This window comes from Hetaerina americana, unplaced genomic scaffold (assembly GCF_022747635.1).
Source record: "Hetaerina americana unplaced genomic scaffold, ioHetAmer1.1.p SCAF_5, whole genome shotgun sequence".
NCBI classification, from domain to species: Eukaryota; Metazoa; Arthropoda; class Insecta; order Odonata; family Calopterygidae; genus Hetaerina; species Hetaerina americana.
Genome location: NW_027287095.1, coordinates 25,837,787 through 25,862,330, shown reverse-complemented (window position 1 = coordinate 25,862,330; position 24,544 = coordinate 25,837,787). Strand labels below are relative to the sequence as shown.

The following is a 24,544-nucleotide window of genomic DNA, read 5'->3' as shown; positions in this document are numbered from 1 at the left end:
CCTTGCATTTCTGTTGTCTTGATCAGGTAAAGATACTGAATAAATATTTATTCACATGATTCCTTTAAATGCTCCTTCAAGCTTCAACCCCTTATCAGATTCTTAAAAAATAAGTATAAAAAAATAAAATGTTCACCGGCTGAACAGTTATAAAAGCAATTCTCCCCTGGGAAAACTAATTTCATGTAAAACTTTATTCTAATCTCAATCAACCCCACCCCAAATCCTGTTGAATGGCTGCCTAAAGGCGAACAAGTAGCAGGATCACTTCACACCCTGATTTGAATGGAAAATCATTCTTGATAATTAATCCATGCCAATGAAATGGTCATTTAAATTACTGTACAATGTTAAACATTTTATTGGAGAAAGCAACAGGAAACTACTTCAATTCATGATGGATGAAACAAAAATATGCCACATCACATGAGGATGCCAATGTTAAAACTCAAAAAGCTATTTTAGTGCAGATTAGCTGGTTTATCCAACAAGAGTGAGATACTTTAAAATAAAAACAAATTCATAATACAGAGAATTTTTTTAATTTAGAAATTTTAAAAGGACACAATGATATGAATATAAATATTTACATGGAGAGACAAAAATCAAATAAATGAACATAACTTTTAGATATTTTAAGTGTTGCTGGGCACTTTTGTAACATACATTCTTGGATTATTTTTTACATACAGTGAGCACTTAATCTCTTTGATAACCAAGGGCTTTTGATGCATCTCAACAATTTTGTGAAAAGGTCTGGTTTGAGTGCAGGCCAACAAAATCCATTGAACACGTCACCTTAACTTCACATTGGCCTGCTACATACAACCTTCACATGTCTTGAGTCTAGGTAGGACACACTTTTTTACACATCAGCAGATTCATTCTGGAACATTTGCAACAAAATCTTCCATCACTCCCTATTGCTTCGAAGGGATGTAGAGCTTGTAAATCCACCAACACTTGGGAGAAAATTTCTCTAATGTGCGGTAAAATTGTACTTATGTACATTATCATATTTACTAAACCATTATATCACAATAAAGAACACTGGATAAGAGAAATAGAATAGAATGTTTTGACTATGTGTGGACTAATTTTTTTGGCACACAGAGCCAAAACAATGATCAAACATTTATTAACACCAAGTAATCATTTGAGGACATTAAGGGAATATTGCTTAACCCATGGCTGATATTTTGATTGCTTCAATCATACCTGAAAGGTTATTTTGCTTGCATTTAGCATAATAAGTATCTCTGATGCATGCCTGTCATGCAAAACCTATTATTCTTGTATGCATTTACATCTTTTAGTGGAAATATTTGTCTCTTCCTTGAAATCAGTGCTATATCCAAGAATGATGAGTGAAAGGACTTCATAATTTTCAGTTCCAAGCTCAATGGCTTCCATTGTTCTAATATATAAGAGCTCACACCATCTCATGTTCTGACAGGTCAACAGCATTTTAGATTGTCTTTCAACCTCAAAAGAATAAAAAACAACAGCATTAACAGTTCTTATCCTACTAGTATCATTTACATTATAATATGCACTTCAGAGAATATACAAAAACAAAGAGTGCTTTTCTGACACTACTACAGGAGGAAAACTGATGTAAAAAATTGACATCACCTACCCCCACATCCCTATATTACCTTTCATCATCTTTCATGGAACCACTACATTATTTAGAGATCCATAAATAAGTATACAAAAAAATATACAGAAGTTAGTCTAAGGTAATGGGTAGGTCACTAATTTCTAACTCTATACTTTTCACTTAAAACAAAAATGTTATAATTTGGTAAATATGAGATCATGTAAATAACATGGGTAAAGTTCTGCATCTAAGTATTTTCATTTACTTTGTGACAATTTTTGCAGTGCAGACACCACTGGGTCCAAGATTAACCACTCATTTCTGCTGAGTGTTGTATTTACAATCTTAGAAAAAAACTTTCATGGTATAATACAATAAATAGTTCATGCCAAATAAATGACAAAGACATAATACTCAACTTAAATTTCACAGCTCCTAAATTAGTGGTTTTAAAAAGACTTCTATTTTGCAAAATGATGAAATTAAATCAGGAAATATGTATCCTGGAGAATATTATAGTACCTATGATAAAGTCACTGTAACATAACTCTTAAGGCAATATAGGTATATCTTTTTTAAATTGTATCACTTGGCTATCGATGCTTGTAATTAATGTGCACTTATGATGTGTATGATTTGTTGCAGATATGGCTAATGTTTAGGATCAGGTATGAGGGAACATAGACCCTGGGTTTGAACACCAAAATATCTTATTCAATCATTCAGTAAATCCCTAAATTCCCTGCAGTTAGTGTGGCTTATGCTAATATTCAAGACAATTTCTTTATGACAATGGCAAAGTAGTGAAAAACTGACAGAGCATATAAAGATCAGTAATAATGTACTCGGAGGTATAGATTCTCTTAGAGCTGGTTAATTTGATGGGGGGGTAGGCACATCACTTAACAAAACGCAATTTATTTTGCTCTTGAAAAAATTATACATTTCTGGGGAGTTGTGAGTAGCACAGTTATTAAGCAATAATTAACTATATCTTAACTTCTTAAAGGAGTAAATGAATGAAAGTCTAGAAGGTCATATGTACATGAAGTTCACTACAGTGGCTCATTGCTCAGAGAAAGACTAGTGGGATTAGACTGTATTTGGGACTCTATTTAAAATATAATATGAAGCTAGCAAAAAAATGGTCTTGATAAATGGCAGTATGAAAACTTAAGTCATGATTAAAACAAGATGGCCATTATGCTAAAATCTTAAAAGCAACATGCCCATAAACAATGTGTATAAATATTATTTTATTATTATTTTCATTTGATATCCACACATTGCCTCTGCTGACTGAGGTGTTGAAAAGTAATGAATCTGTATGAATCTTTTTTGTCTACCATGTCATCAACACAGCTGCATATATTATTAGGAAGATGACTTCATTATAGTTTATCACTAAAGATATGTGTGTCATCTTAATAAGACTGCTTACAATAATGCAAAAGTGTCCATAGTTTGCAAAAGCACTGCAATGTTTTATTTTCTTATCAATTATCCATGGGCACAACACAAAACTGATGAACTGCATTAAAACTATCATAACTTAGTTGAACATTAAATTAGGGTCATCTAGAAGACAGTGTGATTTTTAGGCTCACTGTGGCCTCTTTTTGAATTGGACACAATGCCAACTGCTTTAAAAATGTTTGGGAAAGCATTGGTTATTTTAAAACTTTTTAAGCTCTTTATCACAAGAAAATTTGCTTGGCAAATTACCATTTTCCTAGAAATATTAACAGTCTTCCTTAATAATCTTACATAGTAATGAAACAATGCCTTAACAAAGCATTCAGGAGTTGAATACTTTTAAGGTCCATATTCTGTGAAGGTCACGCCTTCAATAATCCTTAACAATGTAGTCCATTGGCATGTTAAGGTGATTGCACATTTTTTTCACTATAGCATGTCATTGACATCGTGACCTTGAACAAGTGGGGAAACCTTAGGGGAGGTAAAGAGAGTCAGCTCAAAACTCCCAGTCTTCCTCTTCCTCCTCCTCTTCCCGTTTCATCCTCTTCTGGAGCTTCTCCAAAGACTCCTCCATTGCAGCTTCATCGTCATCGTCCCGCAATTCGGTCGACCTTTTTGCACCACCCTCAACACACGTCACTCCCCTTTCATCAGCACATCCACTGTCACTCATAAGGGGTCCACCAATCCTGTCCTCCCGAGTCGAAGATGGATTGTTGCCGCTCAACACTGCATCCCCATCACTCTCACCTCCCTTTCCCTCCTCCTCATCACCGACACCTGCACCATCATCTGACCTACACGGGTGCCTTGGGCTCTCGGCTGCCACAGATTCCTCATCCACTTCACCCGTTCTTTCAGCTGACTGCGCCTCAAGGTTCTCACCCCCCTGACCTTCACCACCCCCTGACTCATCCATGGGCTCATCTTCGTCCCGCCCTGATCCCAACTCCTGTCCTTCATCGCTACCGACCACAGTGTGGTCTACCGGACCATCTTCATCGTCCTCCTCATCATCTTCCTCCTCATCTTCTATCACATTCCCAGGGGACACACCTGAGCTAACACCAGCACTTGCACTACTGAATGGGGCATCTGTCTGCATGACGCAGACACCATTGATTATAACCTCCCTTTTCTCCTCTCTGCTCCCAGCGCCAACCCCCCTTATCCCTACTCCTCCCACGTCTGCCACCTCTTGCCACTCCGGGTTAACCCACTGAGGTGCCGCAGGCTTTCTGCGAGAAGACCTGCCACCCGATTGAACTGTCTGTGGTGGAGCTGACCGAACCGGAGGTCTCAGTTCGGATTCCAGCGCTCCAGAGTCTGGCTCAACTTTCATGGAAAGATCGGACACATCACTCGCGGACATTGAGGGGAGTGTCATTGTTGCATCCATCGCCACATCTTCATCATCATCGTCATCAATCATGTCGTCGTCATCATCATCGTCAAATTCCATCGGCTCACGTTTGAGAGAAGACATGCTCAGATCTAATCCACTCACTTGCTCTTCCTTCTCCACTGATGAGCCTGAACCAGATGCGTGGTGGGCGGCGGCAGCTGCAGCTGCTGCTGCTGCCGCTGCTGCTGCGGCAGCGGCCGCGTTGAAGTATGGGAAGGAGAGAGACGTGGGTGGAACTAAGCTACCACTGACTCCTGTGCCGCTGTTGCTTCCCCGATCCTTCTGCAAATCCAGCAGTCTCCTGCTGAGGAGGAGTCGGAACTGAACAGGATCAAATGGTGATGGTGGAGGGGGAGGTAAGGAGGGTGGTGGTGGAGGTACAGGGGAGCCAGACTGAGGACCACGGCTGTTTGAACTTCCTTCCTGTGCTGGTGAGGACTGGCTGGGTGCGGTTGGCTGCTGCTTCAACCTCATCCGGTGGTTGTGAAACCAATTTGTAATGGTGCGGCAAGAGAGAGAGAGTTCCTGTGCAAGGAAGTCTATTGTTGTCATATTTGGATAAGGGTCAAGGGCAAAGGCAAGCCTCAAAGCTTCCTTCTGCTCCTCTGAGAACAAGACCCTTTGCTTTTTGGCTGATGGTGGACCACAGCCTCCACTTCCCAGCATTTGTGACTGCGCCTGCTGGTGGTGAAGGAAGTTGTGGTGATGACTCATGGTGCCAGGAGGAGTGCTGACACCCCCAGGTCCTCCTGGCAACCCAGGACTGCTCCCTGGGACTCCGGATGTATTCCCGACTGGACTTCCAGGTCCAGTATGGTAGAAGTCTGTTGTGTCATTGGAAGATGTATCACTGCCGTTATCAGCAACACTGCCAGACCCCATGGACCCACCAGGGCCCCCAGAGCCTCCACTGCCATGATGGCTTCCCCGCCTCCTCTTGTTTGCTTCCCTTCTCTCATTTTTCAGGTGCTGGAGCTTCTCCACATTGTGCGTGTCATTGAGCCACAGTTGCATGCGAATGAATGGCTCACGGCCCTTGATACTAAGCATGTGCCAAGGCTTTGGCTTAGAAAGGAGCTCACTAACTGATCCTTGTGAGAGACCCAGAACAGCCTCACCGAATATCTGTAAAATAAACAATATAATTATGCATAATTAATTTAACCTTATTTTTTCATTAGTATTATAATTTATTAGCCACTAAATTCATTCACTTAAAAAAATATATACATAGAGGAGAATCATTTTGAATGATTAAATATGCCATTTATTCTTCACCAATTGATAATCAGTCTTGATTTTTTTTAATTGGAAGAAGGCAATATGTTATAAAATTTAAGCAGTACCTTTTTACAATTAAACTCTATGCATGTTTTAAAAGATCTATGATGAATAAAATATTTGTTTTTAAAATATTTTAAACACAACAGAAATTTTGTCAAGAAATGAAAAAACAAGCCCCTATTTTCAGCTATAATTACCTTCTGTCCAATATTGTTGGCCAGCAGGGCCTCCTTGATCTTGGTAGTGATTTGCTGAGTGTCCAGGTCTTGAGTTAGGGCAGCCATTTCATATACACTGGGCTGAACATGATGATGGTGAGGATGGTGGGGATGGGGATGATGGGCTGATGATGGAGTGGTTGAAGATGACGTTGGTGGTACTGGTGGAGACACCAGAGAGCTTGCAGTGGGCGGTGCTGTTGTTGAAGGACTGGATGATGCTGAAGACGATGGATGCAGAGGCTGCGGCATTTGCTGCGGGGTTGGGGGTGGTATTGGATGGGGAACATGATGCAAGGCTGACCTCATGCCCATACCAGGGGGAGGTGATACAAGTAGTCCAGCAGCAGAGGTGGGCACTCCTGGAGGCATCCCAGGACCATGTGGGCCAAGGTGTGGATGATGTAAGGGGGAATGTGGCGGTGGGCCCTAAATAGAATGGAAAAAAGTTATGAATTAATTGGAATCCACATAAATTCGAAACTAGGGTAATTTAACAAAGGCAGGTTTAAAATTTTGCCCCTACACTATGGCAAAAAATGCTTGAAAACAGAAAAACACTCAACAATACTATATTTATGATCTTTAAATGGATAATGGGAATGGAAAATAATTCACCATATTAATACTGTATTCATGTGGAAAGCCTCCCATTGGGATTATATACATGAGCATATGCTCATCACATCACATTGAAAAATATTGAAAGCATATGATTTTTCCTTAAATAAAGTGAAGATTGTTTTTAGGACTTATAAATCCCATTTTAGAGCTAATTGGTTTGCTTACCTGTGATGGATGGTGATGCGGATGGTGTGGTGGTAGGTGCGGGTGATGATGATGTCCCCCTCTCTTGAGCAGGGCTGATGGAGAAGTTGTGGTGTCCGGGTGAGAGGGTGTCGATGAAGCTCCTCCACCGTGGTGCATGGCTGCAGCAGCAGCAGCTGCTGCTGCCATCTGGCCAGCTGCAACCACAGCCGAGAGAACAGCTGAGGAGGAGGGTGAAGATGACACAACAGCATCCATGGCCTTAGAAACTGGATCCATACCAGATGGAGGCATTGCAGCCGACAGCTTTGACAGCGGCTTGGTCGGGCCTACTGTGTTGGCAAGGTTGCCATGCATTAATAAAATGCTTCATACGATATTGACAAATGATTTGAAGTGAACCACTTGGGCATGTGATTTCTTAATTGTTGAAAGAGGTGCTCAGTTTATAATATTTTATATTTATGAGTGAGTGAAAACAGGACCAATTCAGAGCAAAACAGAAATGTAAGTTTGTACTGGGCCTTAAAAACCTCTTAAAATAATATGAAAATAAGCAGAAAAATAACAGCAAAACTTAAAATAGAAATAAACACCCAAGATTTCGAGCTGGTAGGTGAAGTGATCATAGATAAGCATTCATTTTTTTAAATAATTGGAAATAACTAATTATACCGGGCAAACGACCCCTTTATTCTAGTATCAGATATGTTTTAAATGGTTGAAAAGAATTATACTCACGGGGACTTCCACCATATCCGCCAGTCCTCATCAATTTCTCTGGTGCAATCTTGTACTGGCTTGCAACTAGTTTGTGCACAGCATTATCATCCTCCAAGAACATCTTCATTCGGATGAATGGTTCACGGCCCTTTTGTGTTAGCATATGCCAAGGCTTTGGTCTTGCTAGGAGGTCAGACACTGAGCCTTGAGACAAACCCAAAACTGACTCTCCAAATAGCCTCTGGCTTATTGAGTACTGGCTAAGTTGTTCCTTGACCTGTGTAAACAATTTTTCATTAATATTTTAACATTACTCAATTGATGATAGCTATGATATATCTGGCTAGCTCTCACAAATATCTAGTCATAACCATAAATATTACCTTTTTCACAATATCCTCCGTGTTGAGATTGTTGAACTGGTCAAACTGTTGCTGGGTTATTGGGGGGAGTACTGCCTTGAGTGGTCTTTGGGACGGACTGCCATGCACATGGCTAGGGACCACTGGAGCTGATATGAGAGCATTAGTGATAGAGGCCATGCGTTGCAAGGGACTAGCACCAGTTGATGCCAAAGAAGATGGTCCAAAGTCTTCAGCGCCTACACCCACCAAAAGTGATGAGGGTGTTGGAGGGGCAGGGGATGGAGGGACACCACCTCCAAGAGGACTAGCTCCTGGTGTAGATCCGCATGCCCCTTGACCTCCACCACTACCACCAGTTGATTGAGATCCTGAACCAGGTAAGCCTAATGAAAGACAGATCATATTTTTATAATTTTTGAACAAGATTTATTAATTCATCTATTTAAAAAATATTAACCATTTAAACTAACTTAGCTTATTTAACCAAACATATTGCATTGCCATAAGGCTTTATTGAAATAACTTATTAGGTAAGCAAGTTTTAATCATAATAATGAAGCTAAAGATCGTTAATACTCTTAATGCTCACTTAAGTTTCTATTTATGAATAAATAATGGCTGGTACACAGTCAATCAGTTCAGAGGAAAAAGTCCTGTTAAAACAAAATGATGAAGTCATAAATTTTGGATAAATAGTGTATGCACTTTGGCCTTTTGATGGAATTTCAGCCCAATCAGGGGTAATGATGTTACCATTATGGATGCAATTACATTCATCTTTTTCAACTCAACTTTTAATTTGCACTAGATTCATCAATATTTTAGTGGCACATAGAATTGACAGGGGTAGCAACTATTTACCTGGCTCAGTTTTTGGTCTGACAAGTGAGAAAGCACTTCCGGCATGCCTCAAAGCTTCATTTGCCGCTTGTTGCTGCATGTGCTGCTGCATTTGTTGTTGCTGTTGCTGCTGCTGTTGTTGTTGTTGCTGTTGCTGCTGGTGTTGTTGCTGCTGCATCTGGTGCTGTTCAGACGGCCCCAGCACCTCCTTCTTCACCAGCCCCATGCTGGGGCCTTCGAGGCCACCATTGGGTATCTTGGGAAGGGACAGGTCCTGTGCCATCCCATTGTGCCCTTGCATGTTCTGCTGATGCTGTTGGTGCAGGGCCAGGAGGCCCGCCTGCGACACGATCGAATTGGTCGTGGTCGCCATTGCGGCGGACGATGACGCGGGAGAGGGGGCGGACGAGGGAGGCGGTGGGTGGGGGAGGCCTGGGGCTCCGCCAACAGAGGACGGCGAGGATGGGGGCGGCGGGGCCACGTTCAACTTGACGAGCTCCCGGTGGTAAGCGTCCAAAGCCATTCGGATCTCCTCCTGGGTGCGATCCATCAGCGGGTGCCCGGTGGCGCCACCACCGCCACCGTTGCCCCCTGGTCCGCCAGCGCCGCTGAAAAAGTGCGGGAAGAGCAGACTACGTCAACAGAGATAAGGTGCTGCTCTCAGGCTCAATTTGTCGGGGTCAATATGGGATTTACTCCGGGAATGGCAGAGTTATTCGACTTCACGGGAAGGAAAGGCATGCATGATAATCGTCCATGGTGAAAGGACAGGTAGCGTCCACTGCTTAATTGCGATCATCTTTTGGTAAATACCAATAGAAATCGCACTTTTAAACAATATTAGAACACAGTGGGCAGGTGATAGATAATTGACGTGGGTCAACGGACCCCGATTTGACTTGACACACTCAACGAAATTCCACGTTTGTCAAGAGTTAATTTTCATTTGGTGCAAGCGTGCAAAAACACCCATATACCTTACTCGGCATCAAAATATGGAAATTAAGCAACAACATAACTTATGAAGAAGATAACATAGAAATGAATGAATTCAACGATTTATCTTATCGCGGCGAGAAGCTCAATTATTCCGGGACTATGAGAGATGAAGGGGTCACGAAACTGTTATGTGGTCGCTCCCGATTATTCGTGCCAGCAAAATGAACGAAAAGAAATTTTTTGCTTAAATTTGAAAAAAATCACTGCTTATTCAAATAAATGTTTTCATATATTTAATTTTCGTTCAAATAGGCAAATGCACTCTGAAAGTTGACAACCTTTCACTTTCCTTTATTTTTGCATCATCCACCGGTTTCCTGCCACTCGATACCACGGATAAGAGGGAATTTACAGTATTTGCAAAGAGCAGTGAAGGCATATTTTTATTTACTTTGATTAATATCTCGCTAGAAGGAAATCTGATTCATGCAAATGTGAATAGGTGACCAGCAAGATATATCGCAAGAGTATTCTGTATTAAGTAAATATATAGATATTATACCGCTGTGGATACTCACCTAGGGAAGTGGTGGTCTCTGGGACTGCGCATGGAGTCTTCCAACCTGCGGCCCATCAACTTGGCCAATTCCTCTTGATATATTCGAACGACCTTCTCCTGGGGAATGTCATCGTTTTCGTACTTTTTGAGGCGCCTGTTTTGGGAGCTCGAGCCGTCCTTCCCGGAGCCGTTTCCGGACAGAAGAGGCGAAGAGCTCTGTGGTTTGCATAAAGAAATCAGGAGATTAATTTCACCGAACACTAAAGATCCAAATTGAATCATCTTAAACTTATAAAAAACATTTCAATCGAATCAACAACGCAAAAGTCTTGTTTGAAAAATTTGTACTGAAGAATTTGTCTTGAAGTAAAATTGGTTCATCCCAATAAGCGTTTATTTCCTCAGACATTGAAGCCAACATAATTAACTTCCAACAATTGAACATTAAGGGCGATTGGTGAGGGAATCAATTATAATACATATTGGTTGAAACAAGTTAATCACCGACTGTTTGCTTATTTCGTCAATAAGTGTGTCATAATAATGCACAACAACGGTGTTTTACGTGTGAACACCTAATTATTTTCCCAAAGCCAATTTACCTGTCCGTGGTGCGGGGACTTGCTGTCCTCGTTGCTCCGACTATCTTCCTGCCCTCCACCACCGTTCCCGCCACCAACACCGCCTAATACGACACCGTGCAGTGATGCAGAGGCCGTTTTCATTGCATGGCTGGCTTCATTCAAGATGTGAACTATTCTCTCCTCTGTCATGCTATCTTCTCCCAGTCCGCCTACACCTCCGCGGGCTGCTCCAAAACCAGGAATACCAGCAGTGTCTTTACCTGAGAGAAAATGAGGAGCTAAGTAAATAAAAATTATCCATGTATGAATATATATTACAGTACAAGAGAATGAAAACACAGAATTCAGGGCAAATCCTCATTATTAAAACAAACTCCCTGTTGGAATGTTTCAAAGCTCCTTTTTAGAGAGAAAATGTTAACTGATGCATTTAAAAAATAACAGATGTGGAGCGCATGCTTACTATTCATTAGCAATGACACTAAAATACATTTCAATTACATTAACAAGAGGATATTTTAAATTTACAGTCTAACAGTCGTCGATAATTTGCTAAGAGTATTGGAAGGACATGACGATTGAAAATAGAAAAATCAGCTAGTTGAAGACGGTTTTCCTGCAAGTGCAAGTAAGAAGTCACAATCGAAAGCACACTGGACGACGATGGAAATACAAAACTCGAGAATTCGTGGCGAGGATGAGGAGGAAGGGGCTTATTACATTCGGGGTGACTTCGGCGTGGACCCTTTACAATGCAATGACTAACGAACAGCAGAACTATCAATCTCATTGTCTTTCCTCCCAACAGGATGAAGCTGGCGAAGTCGGTACAGCGACTCATAAGGAGAGCCATTCATGAACCATCGCCGAAGAGTAGTCGCTGGGGGAGATGGGAGGGGTTGGTTGTTGGCAGAAAAGCTTTGGAATTGAGTCTAGGGAGGTTTAAAGTGCTGAGGACCGAGGTTAAACGAACTTCACATTTGTAATAAGGATGGAGATAAGGATAAAGAGAGAGGGTTGTGCGGTCCCATGAATGGGCGGACGGGAGTATTATAGCTGCGCTAAAGGCACTGATTGTTGAGGACGGGCTCCGGTCGAAGTCTGATGGTAGCGACGACCATCAGGTATGGTGGAATCGAATCCTCGGCTATTAAATGAAACGATGGTGTCTAAACATGACCAAGGGACGTCGCATTCAATCCACTTTCATAGTGACTAATAGAGACATCAATTGGTAGGGAGGAGTGAGGAGGACAATTATCAATTGAATCGGGGTAGTCTTACCCTGTGGAGGAGAATTGGAAAAGGGGAAGTGAGGTAGTTGGTGGAGTGGTAGGATAAAGCCTTCGAGAAGAGCTGTGGATTTAAAGCGATTGTCAGTTGATGAAGGCTCAAGGAATACCATAGAATCTAAAGGGAAACTTTTGGGCGAAGTACTCGCAGGTGATCCATAACGTCGCAACTACTTGAGCCCAGTTTCTTTAGGAGAAGGCTGATCATTGTGAGAAAATAGGAAGCTAACGATCTCGGTGGACAGCGACTGCAATGTATTTCGAAGGCATAATGAACCACTCTGCAAAATAAGAAATGACGGACAGAAATCACCGACGTGTTAGCAAAAAAAAACTCGATGACTTCTGCTTAAGAGGTCCAGTTTTCCATCCCAAAGAATTATTTATTTACCCGAAGCATTTATTTTTTATGGGGCCACGGATTAGAACGAGAAAAATCGGAAGTTAATGTCCTGTTTTTCGAAAATGGATCTTTAAACGCGAACCTATTCTATCGCCTCTGAGATCCGCAGTCGCTGGAGCGCCGCTTCGTCCACTTCCGTACTTTCCTCGACTCAATCCAAAGGACCGAACATGCAATGAGAATCGAGCAAGTAGTAACGCGACAGGACTTCCGTTACGGAGACGGAGGAAAGGGTTAAGAGTGTAACCACCCGATAATGAATGATAAGACAACTTTCGCGTGACATGTGATTCAAAAGGAAGGGGAAGAAGAGGTGGGAAAAGCGCAAGACCGAGACGGGCGAAATCTTCTCAGAGTCATCGCCACCCTTTCGTCATGCTCTGTGAAATAGGCCGATGGGAAAATATAAAAAAATAGAATTAAGGCGCAGCGTGATAAACACTTGAATGCCGCCGAGAGCCATCACAAAAATATGGGGTTTTTGGGGAGGGGGGGAGAGGGGGGGGGGAACGAGTGGGTTTCGGGAGAGGGAAGAGATGGGCGAATTTGATGGGGAGGGATGGGGAGGATTGTTGTTCCGGTCTGAAAAATTCCCCTCGTCCAGCACGATATGCATCGTATTAACGAGTAGCTTGCGACGCACGGATCTCGTTGCGGCGTCGGCTCTTGCATCACGTGTGAGTAAAATTTAAGAGGCCAGAAATGAGATGGAAAGACCCCTTGGAAGAAACTCACTCCGCATAGGATGGGGGTGGGGGGATTGGGCAGGGAGATCATTACGCTGCAAGATCTTCACTGAAGTCAAGGGGTTAATTATACATGAAAGGAAAGCTATGGAGACAACGGTGGAGTGGAATAGCTAATATACATCTTGGTCGGCTCGACAAACAATTTAACGCCATGAGGTTGTAAGAGTAGTAAAGCGAGAAAGGCCACCTAACCCACCTTTATGGGAAAAGACTGCCGATCCACAGGGAAACGTGATCGCCTGATCACATTTGGGGCTTGACCGCTAAGGCCAGATGACGAGGAACGGAAAATTTTGAAAAATATGTGAGGGACTTAGGCGATCGGTCGTAGTTCGTTTTACGGGAGGAGGTAACAGGAGCGCACCCGGGTGCAGCGAATCCGGAAGAGGCGGTGGACTGGGGAGGGAGGAAGGAAGAAGTTCCTCGGGCACTCTTTGCCAGGATTTCTGACTGTTCCGTTCTGTTCAAAATCCTGTCCTCCAATCGTCTATTACGCTTTCGGCGAGACCAATCTACACGGCGGGGGTTGGGAATGGACGGTGCAGGCTGACGCCAATAATAATGATAATAAAAATAATGACGCAGAGGGAGGGGGGGCGAATGAAAACGTGCGCCCCTCATTTTCTCCCCGAACCGTGAAAATTGAAAGAGGCTGGCAAAGCTCGTCGCATTATGGGAAGGACGTGGGAGCCCCATGGCATTGGGGGGAGGGCGTTACACGTGACTGGAGGTTCAGGGCACGGCGTGAAAGGACAGGGTAGAGTAGAGCAGGGAAAGAAAGCAGTCGACGGATGGGCGGAAGCGCTATGCCCATGAAGAAAATATGCCCATGCTGGCGGGAGATTCGTATTTCCATTAGCGGGCAGAGAGGCACCCGGCGCCTGTGTCATTCTACCTGCGATGAAAACAAAACCATAGTTGCACCCAATTGGATGTCAGATGTATAGCAGGAGTACTCGAAAAAATACGGAGCGTGCAGCTCGGGGAAAAACTTCTACCACGGAAATGAGAGCCGACTTATTGGCGCCGCAGGGCACATTCTTTATCTTAGTTGCCCTTAACCTAGCCATTAGATCCATTCAGTTGAAAAGAGGAGTTGATTTACTCCTTGATCTCAAAACGACACTTCCTTCACACCGCATGTACATGAGAAAATATGCATGTATGGGTGAATCTGAATTTTAACTTAATAGAACATATTGGACGGTGGAACTCTAGAAACTGCCGCGGATCTAAAAAGAAAACGACTTCAGAATCCACGGTGTTGACAACTTAATCGTTTTATGTCAGTTTTGCCGTGAAATATAAATTAAACGAAAATAAGTAAAGCTAACAGACTATTTGTTCCTAGTCCCGCAAGGAAGAGGAGGGAAAAGACAAGAGCGAGAGGGTTTACGCAAAAGAAGTTTGACCGCAAGGAAATGCGGCTCGGAATGAAATGTTGCAAAATTTAACGAGAATTACACTCCCACGGAACAAGGTCGAAAGGAATGAAAATTGGGCGGCTGAAACAGTATCGAAGGAGATCGTTAAGGATAAAGCGTTAAAAATGAACGTGGGAAGGAAACAAGAAGGAAAAATGTGAATGAGGTGTATGGGTGGGTTCGAATGGAAGCGCTCAGGAATGGAAAAAAGTGAAAAATAACACGGACGCCGGATATAACAAAAAAGAAAGGGGGGAGGGAATAGAAACGAACGCGTGTTAAGACGAGCGAAAATAAAAATGGGAATATGGGCGTGCGGAGGCGGTGGGAGGTAATTTATTTTTTAATTGCCTTAATTTCTCTGATGGTCCACTTGGTATTTCATGTTCTCTCCCTAGCCACCTCCCCCGCGCCGAACCCTTCCTTCTAGGGGAGGAGGGACTCTCTGCGGAAGAGCGGGCGGGAGGGAGGGCAAGAGAGAGAGAGGGTTGCAAGGAGATCCGGGCAACCGTGCCGAGCTCTTGAAAATATCGCTGATGGCGTGGGGTATTGCACATTCCGACCGCCTCCGGAGCTCCCATCATCTCTCTTTCCGCCGACCCCTTCCTAGAGCCACTCGCGAGCCCCTCCCGACACCCGCGCTCACACATGCCCGACTCCTTAATGAGTCATTCTACTTGGGTGCAAGGAATAGCTAAGGGTCCCCGGCGCTCCCGGCCGGAGAGGTGGTAAGGGAGCGGATGACATTTGTGTTCGGAGGGAAGGGTGGGGTTAGTGATTCTCACGCCGGAGAGACGGACCGGGACGGCGAATAAAAAGTGAGGGAGGGGGCATGAGAAGTGGAGAGGTGCAGTGGCCGGGGGGTCCCTGATAAGATTGGTCAACTACAGCCCTGGAAAACCATTTTTTACCCATCACTTCGCTCTATTTTCACTAAAACTGGACGAGACCCGGTGGGGTTCCTCCCGCAGAGACGGGCAATCGGGGAAACGCGCATTTTACGTACATTCGCAGGATAGGCACTCGGGCCGGAAAGGAATACATACACACTCCCTCGTGGATCGCTGACCGACGGAAGAGGAACGGCGAAAGAATAAAAGAAAATGGAGAGCTTCTCCGAAACCGAATCGAGGAAAGTGGGCGACGGCCTCCAGTACTTATGCTCCGCGGCATTAAACGACGGCGAACCACAACGTCGGACAGTGCTTCCCTTAATGGTGACTCGGGACGCAGAAAACGCTCCATTAAGCGAGGAAACACGCGGTGGCGAGGTTCGGCCGGTGGGATTATGGCGGGGAGGCGGCCGAAACGAAATGATAATTTTTTTAAATCGATTCTCTCCGTTCATTATGTTTCAACCGCGCGTAAAACGTAATGGGATGCCTCCATTAAAACCAATTAGGGTCGTTCCCTCCGTGTTAAAATTAGAAGTTTCCACTAAATTAGGCGTGTTTTCTCACGCCTATCGTTGCACGTGCGTGACCGTCAAAGGAACAAGGAACCTTTCGGGTCCTTTCCAATGAAATAGATTCGGTGGGAGTTGAAGTGAACGATCGTTGCGGGTGTCGTTTGGAAAACGTTTCCCGATAATATTCTTACGCGAGAGCGGCCCTTGCGGGCCACGACAAGACGCGAGGTTTCCTCGGGGAAATATTACGGTTACCGCAAAAGGAGTGATGGGTCAAAACCAAAATCATTGAGATGATGCGAGTGCAACACCTAAGGTCTTTCAAGAGTCAGGAGCTGGAAATTGAGGATGGGATGACACTGATTGAAAACCCTCGCTGACTCAAATGCAAAAACTCGCCCACCTCAGCTCAAAATGAGAGCATAAAGGGATGCCGAAGTCTGCAGTAAACTCAAGCGTTGCCCAAATCCTTGAATAAAATTATCACTTTGGGTGTGGTTTTATGGGGACGGCGAAAAACCACGGCAAGAGTCTCTTGCTGCCTACCTAATCCCAAATCCACCTCTGATAAGGAACTAAAGACAAGTAAGTTTCAGAAGGTAAGGGGACACTCGATAGCGACCGAAACAATTCATAATAAGGTGACAAAAACAGCTCAAGAAAAGGCTAAAGGGGATTGGGCAATCGTTTACTGAGTATTTATCTTTTGAGGCCTCTTTTTCTTGGCCATGTTCTATTTGATAATAAGAAACAATAAAGCTGGCGAGAAATGGTACAAGGAATCAACCATAAGGAAACTAAGCCTTTGATGAGGGTATACATCGGTTTTAGTTATCAGTCCGCTACGATTAGATATTTCCACGAGGCCGTAACTTCCCAAGGTATTTTAGATTATTTATATGTATTCAACATACGTTACAATAAAAAAAACTGAATCGAATGACATCGGTATGTAACCCAGAATACTATTAGGCTAAGGGACTAATAGGCAAACATTTTCGATGTTCTATAAAAAAAACACTTAATGACCGATCGTTTTCTGCGCCGAATTTTCCATAAAACTGGGAGAGAGAGAGGGACAAGAAAAACGCTTGCACGCGTACAGCCGATAAGCCCGAGGCATTTCAATAATGCTCGTCGTTGTTTGAGTATATTTATCGGTCGGAGCTTTCTTTTCCGCCACCCACTCACCCACCCACCTTTCCCGAGGGGAAAAAAATGCCGCCCCGCCGACCCCCTCTCCCGGAATATCCCTCTTCCTGCACCTTTCCTCCTCCTTGCCCGACGGCTTCGACCAGACGCCGTCAAGCCGACGACAAATGAAATCGCTTTGATGCCGCCCGGGGAATTAGTAAACAAACAGGAAAGAGACAATGGAGCCAGCCGGCTCACTCAGTCGATCAGAAAAATTCCTCCTCCTCCCCGCCTCACATTTGGCGACGAACAGAGTCTAATTATTACGGACGGCGTCATTCATGACGTATTCCTCGCCGTATGCCTGGCAATAAAATGAGGCAAGGGGAGAGGGACGGCTGGGAAATAATAAGAGGGAGAGGGAAATGTTTATTATTTTCGTGCGAGGTTTAAGAGGAGGGAGGGAGAGACAGCGCGATTTGATTTGGGATATGGGATGGGCAGAGGATGAGGTGAAGGGGAACGGGGGGTTCGAAACAGGACAGAAGTGTGGAAACGAAAACGCTAAGTTTACATAGATGAACTCGAAGATAGGGAGAATGGTTGGGGCATGGAACTTTGGGGACGGCGCGTGCGGAATTTGAGATGTTACCGGCGAAGTAGTCCGTCCCGAGGTTGCGAAGGTGTAATGGTGCCGTCGGAGAGGGACGGGCGATGGTTAGTACTCGTCAGATTCAGCCAATTTCTCGCTAGCGTGACCCTCTCGTCTGACGCACCCATCCATCCACGCGGGGTGCTTCCTCTCGTCCGCATCCAACCCGCTGCACCCAGCGATGCCACACAAGCCGCGCGAGAGGGGAACCGCCCCTGAGCACCCAAAAGACGGAAGACACCACCTCGTCGTCTCAACCCAATCGTGAGGATGGGTGGGCAATCCACCCAGGACGGTAAGGGGAATGGGTAGGGGAAAGGGGAGACCCATTCCTTTTACTCTTCCTCCTAACCCATCCACCCCTCCACCTCGACCCAATATTCATTTTATTTCTTTTAGAAGGCGAAGGCCGAACGACTGCAAAACTCCCTTTTATCCCCGTCCCTGCACCTAACCCACCTCCCCTCTCCCCCACCCATCGGCATACCATACCAGAGGGCACGGGGGGGACGGGAAGAAAAAAAATTACCACCTCGGGGCTCCTCCCAGCCCGAGTGCATGGGGGGTAGTACCCTTCCACCCCTCCCCCCTTCCACCTCTTCGACCCCCCCCCCAAATTTAGCGCCACTAAGGGGTAAAAATCTGAGCGAGAAGGAAACAAAGAGAAGGGGTTCCGCGTGATGGGGAGGGGGAGGGGAGAGTAGAGACGGGAGACGTACACTGGGGTTCGGGAGGAGAGTTCATTTTTTTTATCGCCGCCTCCTTCACCCTCTCGGGCACATACGCGGCTACACACCAAAACACGAACACGCACGCACAGGATTCAACCTCAAACCCACCGGCAAACATTTCTTTTCACCCTCTCTCTCTCTCTGACTCTCCCATCTCTCCTTCCCCCGGCCCACCCAACACAATTCCCATCTCTTCCTTTTATTGCGATGCTTTTCTGCCTCCAATTTTTTTCCCCGACTCCTCTCTACGAAATGTTATCGTCATCATTAAAATAGATCGGGGGGAGTGAGAGACAGAGAAGTAGGGAGGGGAGGGAATGAGGGTGTGGGGGGTCACGGTAGCGGCGGGACAAAGGAACGCCGATACGAGGTCCAAACGGGGGAATCGGAACGGCGGGGAAGGAAGGAGTGAGTTTTGAGGGTTTGTGGTGCGAAGGAAGGGCGGGAAGGATGGGCAGGGAATGGGGGGGGGTCCCGTGTCGGCCTCGGAACTAGGAGACGATAATGTCGCGGGTAATGAGAGCTTTAAGTTTCCAAGTATTACCCTCCGTTGCGTCTGGTCGTCTGGCCCCGTGGTACCCCCCTCCTTCCCCCCCCACTCCCCGAGACTTTTGTGCCATCCCGCGGCCCCAATTCTTACCGCCCGCCACCCCCGCTCCCCCCCTCCCTTTCGGGCCCGTCCTCCTCGACATCATTCCCCTCGTCCCTAGTGAGAGGGTGGTCCCACCGATTTCACGTAATGGACGGCGTGGAAGGGGCGGAGGACGCCACCCGACCGCAAGTGTTCTCAGAAGTAGCAGGCAGCCATCAGTCGCCATCAATGACGAGAGTTAAATATTTCCTGGTTGCCCTCGAGCGATTTCCCAGTAGGGAGTAGCGGGGAGTGTGCCTCCGCCCAAAAGGAGCGAATTCGCTGCGATCATGAGAGATGGGGAGCGAGGGAAGGAAGATGAGGAATTGGGAGGAAGGGTTGTCAAAGAACGTGCCTAGGCTACGTTTTGGGTGAAACTTGAAATTTTCACACAATCAAAACTGAATTAACGACGGAAGGTATATTCCGCAAATGGTCCAATTCCCATTCGATATTTGGTGAATGGTTGGTGATTAGCTAGTGGTAGTCCCGATAGTATTGATGTGTAGGTAGCGATATTCTCAGCACTCCACTTGAAATTTAATTTCGCAGGATGGCTGTCTCCACATAGATCCTTCCCTGCCGTGAAAAGGAATGTAAAAATGTCTCCGAAGTGGCTCTCGATACTTCTTGATTGAAACTTAGCCGACAGAGAACGGAGAGTATCCCGGGAATAGCATAAGGACAACTTCACTTGATCTCAGACGATTATCCAGGGATCAATCAAGCAGGTTTGGATTCACTTTAGCCGTTATACCTTCAAGATACTAAGGCAAACATTAACGATAATACTACAGTTGAAAACACAATTAACTCGCAAAGAATTGAACTTATTTGTCTCAGATTTTATCATTCATCAAACTTCCTCCGACCATTAAACAATAATTAGAAAATTTCGGATGCTGGATTTCGATTCGACTTGGAGGACTCGAAGGTGTTCGGACATGATCGCCCATTTCGCCCTCTCCTACATCGGATACGCGCCTGCTCTTACCAACGCGTTTTTTACGCACGTCTTTGTTGGCTTAATCGTTGCCATCGCATTCGGATACGCTTCGGGATCTAATTCGGACACATTTTCAACCGTCACGCGCTCTTTGCCTTACATCGCTAACATCCCGGCAGACGCTATATCGAGATGACTTAATCTTGGGACCCGAAGTATCCACCAAACTTTTTAATAATAAAACAAGTGGGGAGGTGAAGTGAGACGCGCAAGTCGAAATCGCATTTCCTGGAAGTGAACTTACACGGGGTTTGGGGTGGGGGGTCCCATCTCACACTACAAGTACCTGAGACCGGGGTGACACGGAAAGAATGGAGAGAGAGACCCAACCGAGGAGACAAAGGGCAAGCAAAGAGGGAGGAGCTGGAATACGGAGAACGTGAAGGTGAGAATTCGTAAGTGCAGATCAAGATGAAGAAAATGAGAGAGAGAGGGAGGGGAGGGAGGGGTTGAAGGATGGATTTGGAAGGAGATGGAGGGGAAAAAGAAAATGATAGTTTGAAAAAAATTGAGTCGGTGATATTACAAACGGAAGAGATCACCTGGGGAGGGAGGGTGACGTGGGATGGGCGGGAGGGGCTGTGACAGGATTGGGGTGAGGAGGGGGGAGGAAGGGAAGGAGGTAATTAGCCGACAATTACGGCCTTGGGGTAAACCTGGGGAGACGGAAAGATGGCGACTGAAAGATATCGACACAAAAGACTGGGCGAGGGAGGTAGCGGGGGGGGAGGAGGTGGGCGGACGGGAGAGGGGAGAAGGGGTGGGGAACGGAAAAGAGTGAAGGAATGAAGGTGGGGAGGAGGAAATGGATTAAGAGCGAAGCGGAAGGGGAGGGATACCAAGATGGCGGGCATCCAGAGAGGAGGGGGTGATAAGTAGTGTCATCAGACAGTGCAATGATGAGGCGAGGGTGGAGGAGGGCAGAGGGCGAGAGGAAGCGGAAGGGGGGCCGAGAGAGAGGGGGGGAGGAGTGTGAGCATTCCGAGAAAGGCGCCAGTGAGAGAGAGCGAGAGAGAAAGATAAGGCAACGTTCCACGGAGGACAAAGTTACGTGACACAGCCGTCGCTTAGTGCCTTCTTCCGAGGGTTTAACTGGAGATTTCAATGACCCCCTCTCCCTCCATTGAGGATAATGACATGGGGATGTGAAAATTAAGGGCGGAATTAGGGGAGAAATTAAGGTGGTAGGGGAAAGGGAAGTGAATTGAGAGGAGGGTGAGAAAAAAATGAGACGATATGAAGGAAGGCGATCAAGCGACGAGTGCCTATAAGTGCTTCAAGACCGACTTCGCTATAAACCGGGATCGGTACTTGACCATATTCGGTGGTTATACCCACCATTGAGGAGATATCTTCCGAGCCATGGGCCCGTGGCGCGGTTGTGGTATTTTGGAGTTCGGGAATCGAGTATGGTTACCCACCCACCTCAGGGAAGCAAAATATTTCTCTCCGACCACCTAAGCTTTACCTCCACGCGAAGCAAACGGCGTGAGAGGGGTCAATTCCTGCCGGATATCGCGACTACGTCGAGGCTGAAGAGAGGGAATTCTAAATCGGTAGCGGCGGGACCGAAAAATTCGCAGGCTCCGTCAAGACTTCTTTAATAATATTCACGGCGGCAGGGGTTTGGTTGGCAAAAGCGCGGGAGAATTATATGAACGATGAATATCGCGTTTCATTTTTTTTTCGTCGTCGTCACCCCCCTCTCCACTACAAAATCGGCAAAACTGTTTGTCGGTGGGGACTTTATCGGCGCGGGAGAATGCGGAGCGGCATAGCTGCTTGATCGTCGTCGTTAAGGAGGAAGTGAAAAGAAAGGAGTCCGCACTCGTGAATTTTGCGATTTCGGTGAGTTCGGCAGAGAAAACGAGCCGAGTGAGCGATCAAAGGTTCCTTTTCCTCCTCCCTCTACACCCCGCCCCCATTTCCCGCGGGACGCAGAATGGGCGGGAAGTGGGCAAAGGGATCGGGAAAGAGTGAAAGAGAGGCAGAGAGAATATAGGAGAGAATGACGTGTAAAAATTCCTCCATTGATCGCTCAACGATTCCCGAGTGCACTTTCACATTCGCCCTGTGTGGCCGCGTTTGTCACGTGATCAAGCCTCAGGTATATATTCTTCCCCTCTGCCGCCCCCACCCCACCATTATTTTTCTATAGACTGATCGAACAAATACATTGAAGGGGCTCAACTTGTGTGTGCGTGTGTATTTCTGTGAGTGCATTGCCGCATTACGGAGTGGGACCCTTATATCTGTGTGTGTGTACATATATACATGTGTGTGTGAGTATATATATATACACACACACACACACACTCGTGTGTGTGTGTGTGTGTGTGTGTGTATATATATATATATATATATATATATATATATACATATACATATACACACACACAAGAGCACACGTGTGTGTGTGTACATATATATATATATATATATACACACACACACAAACGTGTGCTCTTTCATGCCGTTGTGTGTCTTTGGTGACTCGTTTGAGGGGAGGGATTTTAAAAAGAAAACAGGATAAAAATGATGGGTGAAAGAAAAATGTTTTCTCTTCTCAAAAGTTTTAACATGGGACCCACCCCCTCTCCAAACCGCTGCTCCCTTGTGTCTCTCCCGCCCTTTGACTTTGTGAGTCGAAAGACCATTCGGAAAGCGATATTAACTTTCACTGGGGCGTGCGGCACCGTGCGGAAGAGGGAAATTGCGAGCGCACTCGACTAGAAAAAAATAATGTACAAGCATTCTCCGCAAGGGGAAGGACTGACGGTATTACAGCTACCCAGTCATCCGCGAACTCCACCAGGCCCTACCATCTCCGATTATTCAAATAAGAACATCAGTGGTTTGGACGCTATAAACCGTACAATAACTTCTCCGATACCATCCCTGCACTCGAGTACGCAAATTATCGACCGCGAAGTGGAATGAAAGTCCAAGTGAGAAACGGATGTGATGACCTTTTCAATTTTATGTCTGAATTCCGACTTCTGTTTAGATATTACGCAGAGTTAAACCGCAAAAAGTTTTATTTTCCAAAGAACATCAAGCACTCGAACAAAGTTCGATCTAAACGACAGTTTTTTGTTATTAGCTTCACAAAGGACTTCCATCAGAAAATTTTTAATGCCAGCAATTGGAATTTTCGACGATCTTAAAAGGGCGGAGGAGAGACCTGTTTCGGAAAAGTCGGAGGATGAGGGGGGGGGTGAGTTGATTGATCGCTTGCGTGTGCGTATCCCTCACCCTCTCTTTTTCTCACTCGACTTTCGATTCATTGGCCTCCGAGAGGCCGTCGCGACTCTCATCAGTGTCGCCCGGGGGAGACTTCGAGAAACTAAATCAGCCGATCAGAGATGCGGACCGAAATGTGTGAATATGTATATTACCCTTCTCCCTCCCACCCCATAGCTCCTCCCCCCCCGGAGACAAAAAACACACCAAAGTTGCGTGAGAGATTCGGGAGTGCCGGGGAATAAAATCCGTGTCGTCCAGGCAACACGGGAGCCGAACAGGATGTGTTATTTTGGACTCTTTTTCCCACTCATCATCCGCTCCCTACACCCCCCTTTCGACCAATTATTGCTCTCAATCTATAACTCCCGTTCGGTAGATCGAAATCCGGGCACGCAAACCCGCGCCTGGGTTGAGACTCCAATGTCTGGGAATTTCGCCGTTCCAATTCAAAACGAAGACTATCGCCCGTGAAATTGACGAAATCGTACTCGGCGTCACACATCACATTCAAACAACATTTAATGACGTCTACTGTATGTTTGAATTACACTCGAACGATCGCCTCTAGATGGACGAAAATGATACACGATGTTGTAGGTGTCCGCATGGCCTATCAATAACCTCAGTAACCTCCAATTATTTTTTAATTTCGGATGCCGAATTATGGAGAAAACGGAATGAACATTGCACATCTCAAATCCAATATCGCAACACAGTATTTAGATCGAAGTATCGAACTTATTGCCTGGCAGATAGACCTTACAATGCGACGTTGCATGGTCATAACACATCATCGTAGATATATTGAATTGATCATGCAGGAGGAAGGAGGAAAGAGGGAGAGGAAGCTGGTGTTTGGGGGTAATTTAAGGACGCTTGTAATTTCGACACCGCTGTCACCCGTCTGGAACTCATCATCGCACTCGCCAAACGTTTGCCGCCGATGTTGGAGTATCCTCGAACGAGACGTTAATATTTTTCCCATGTAAAAGGAGAGGGGGGAGGCAGGTGCTGGCTTTTTCGACAGGAGGGAGACGAGTCGAAGGCAAGGGGGGTGGGAGGGAAGGAATTTAGCGGGAAAGAAAGGAACGTTTAAAAAAA

General features: G+C 45.6%; 1 protein-coding gene across 1 annotated transcript in view; it reads right to left on the bottom strand.

The window, feature by feature from the left end:
* Nucleotides 1-523: 523 nt before the first annotated feature.
* LOC139693568 (homeobox protein cut-like) overlaps nt 524-24,544 on the bottom strand; it is a 441,104-nt gene continuing 417,083 nt past the window's right edge. Inside the window, exons 7-14 of the mRNA XM_071591776.1 lie at nt 10,786-11,027; nt 10,203-10,399; nt 8,707-9,317; nt 7,864-8,228; nt 7,499-7,757; nt 6,779-7,089; nt 5,969-6,418; nt 524-5,612 (exon numbers count right to left, since the gene is read on the bottom strand). Coding sequence (XP_071447877.1) covers nt 3,579-5,612; nt 5,969-6,418; nt 6,779-7,089; nt 7,499-7,757; nt 7,864-8,228; nt 8,707-9,317; nt 10,203-10,399; nt 10,786-11,027 — 4,469 coding nt within the window. The 3' untranslated portion in view covers nt 524-3,578. The remainder of the gene's footprint in view (nt 5,613-5,968; nt 6,419-6,778; nt 7,090-7,498; nt 7,758-7,863; nt 8,229-8,706; nt 9,318-10,202; nt 10,400-10,785; nt 11,028-24,544) is intronic.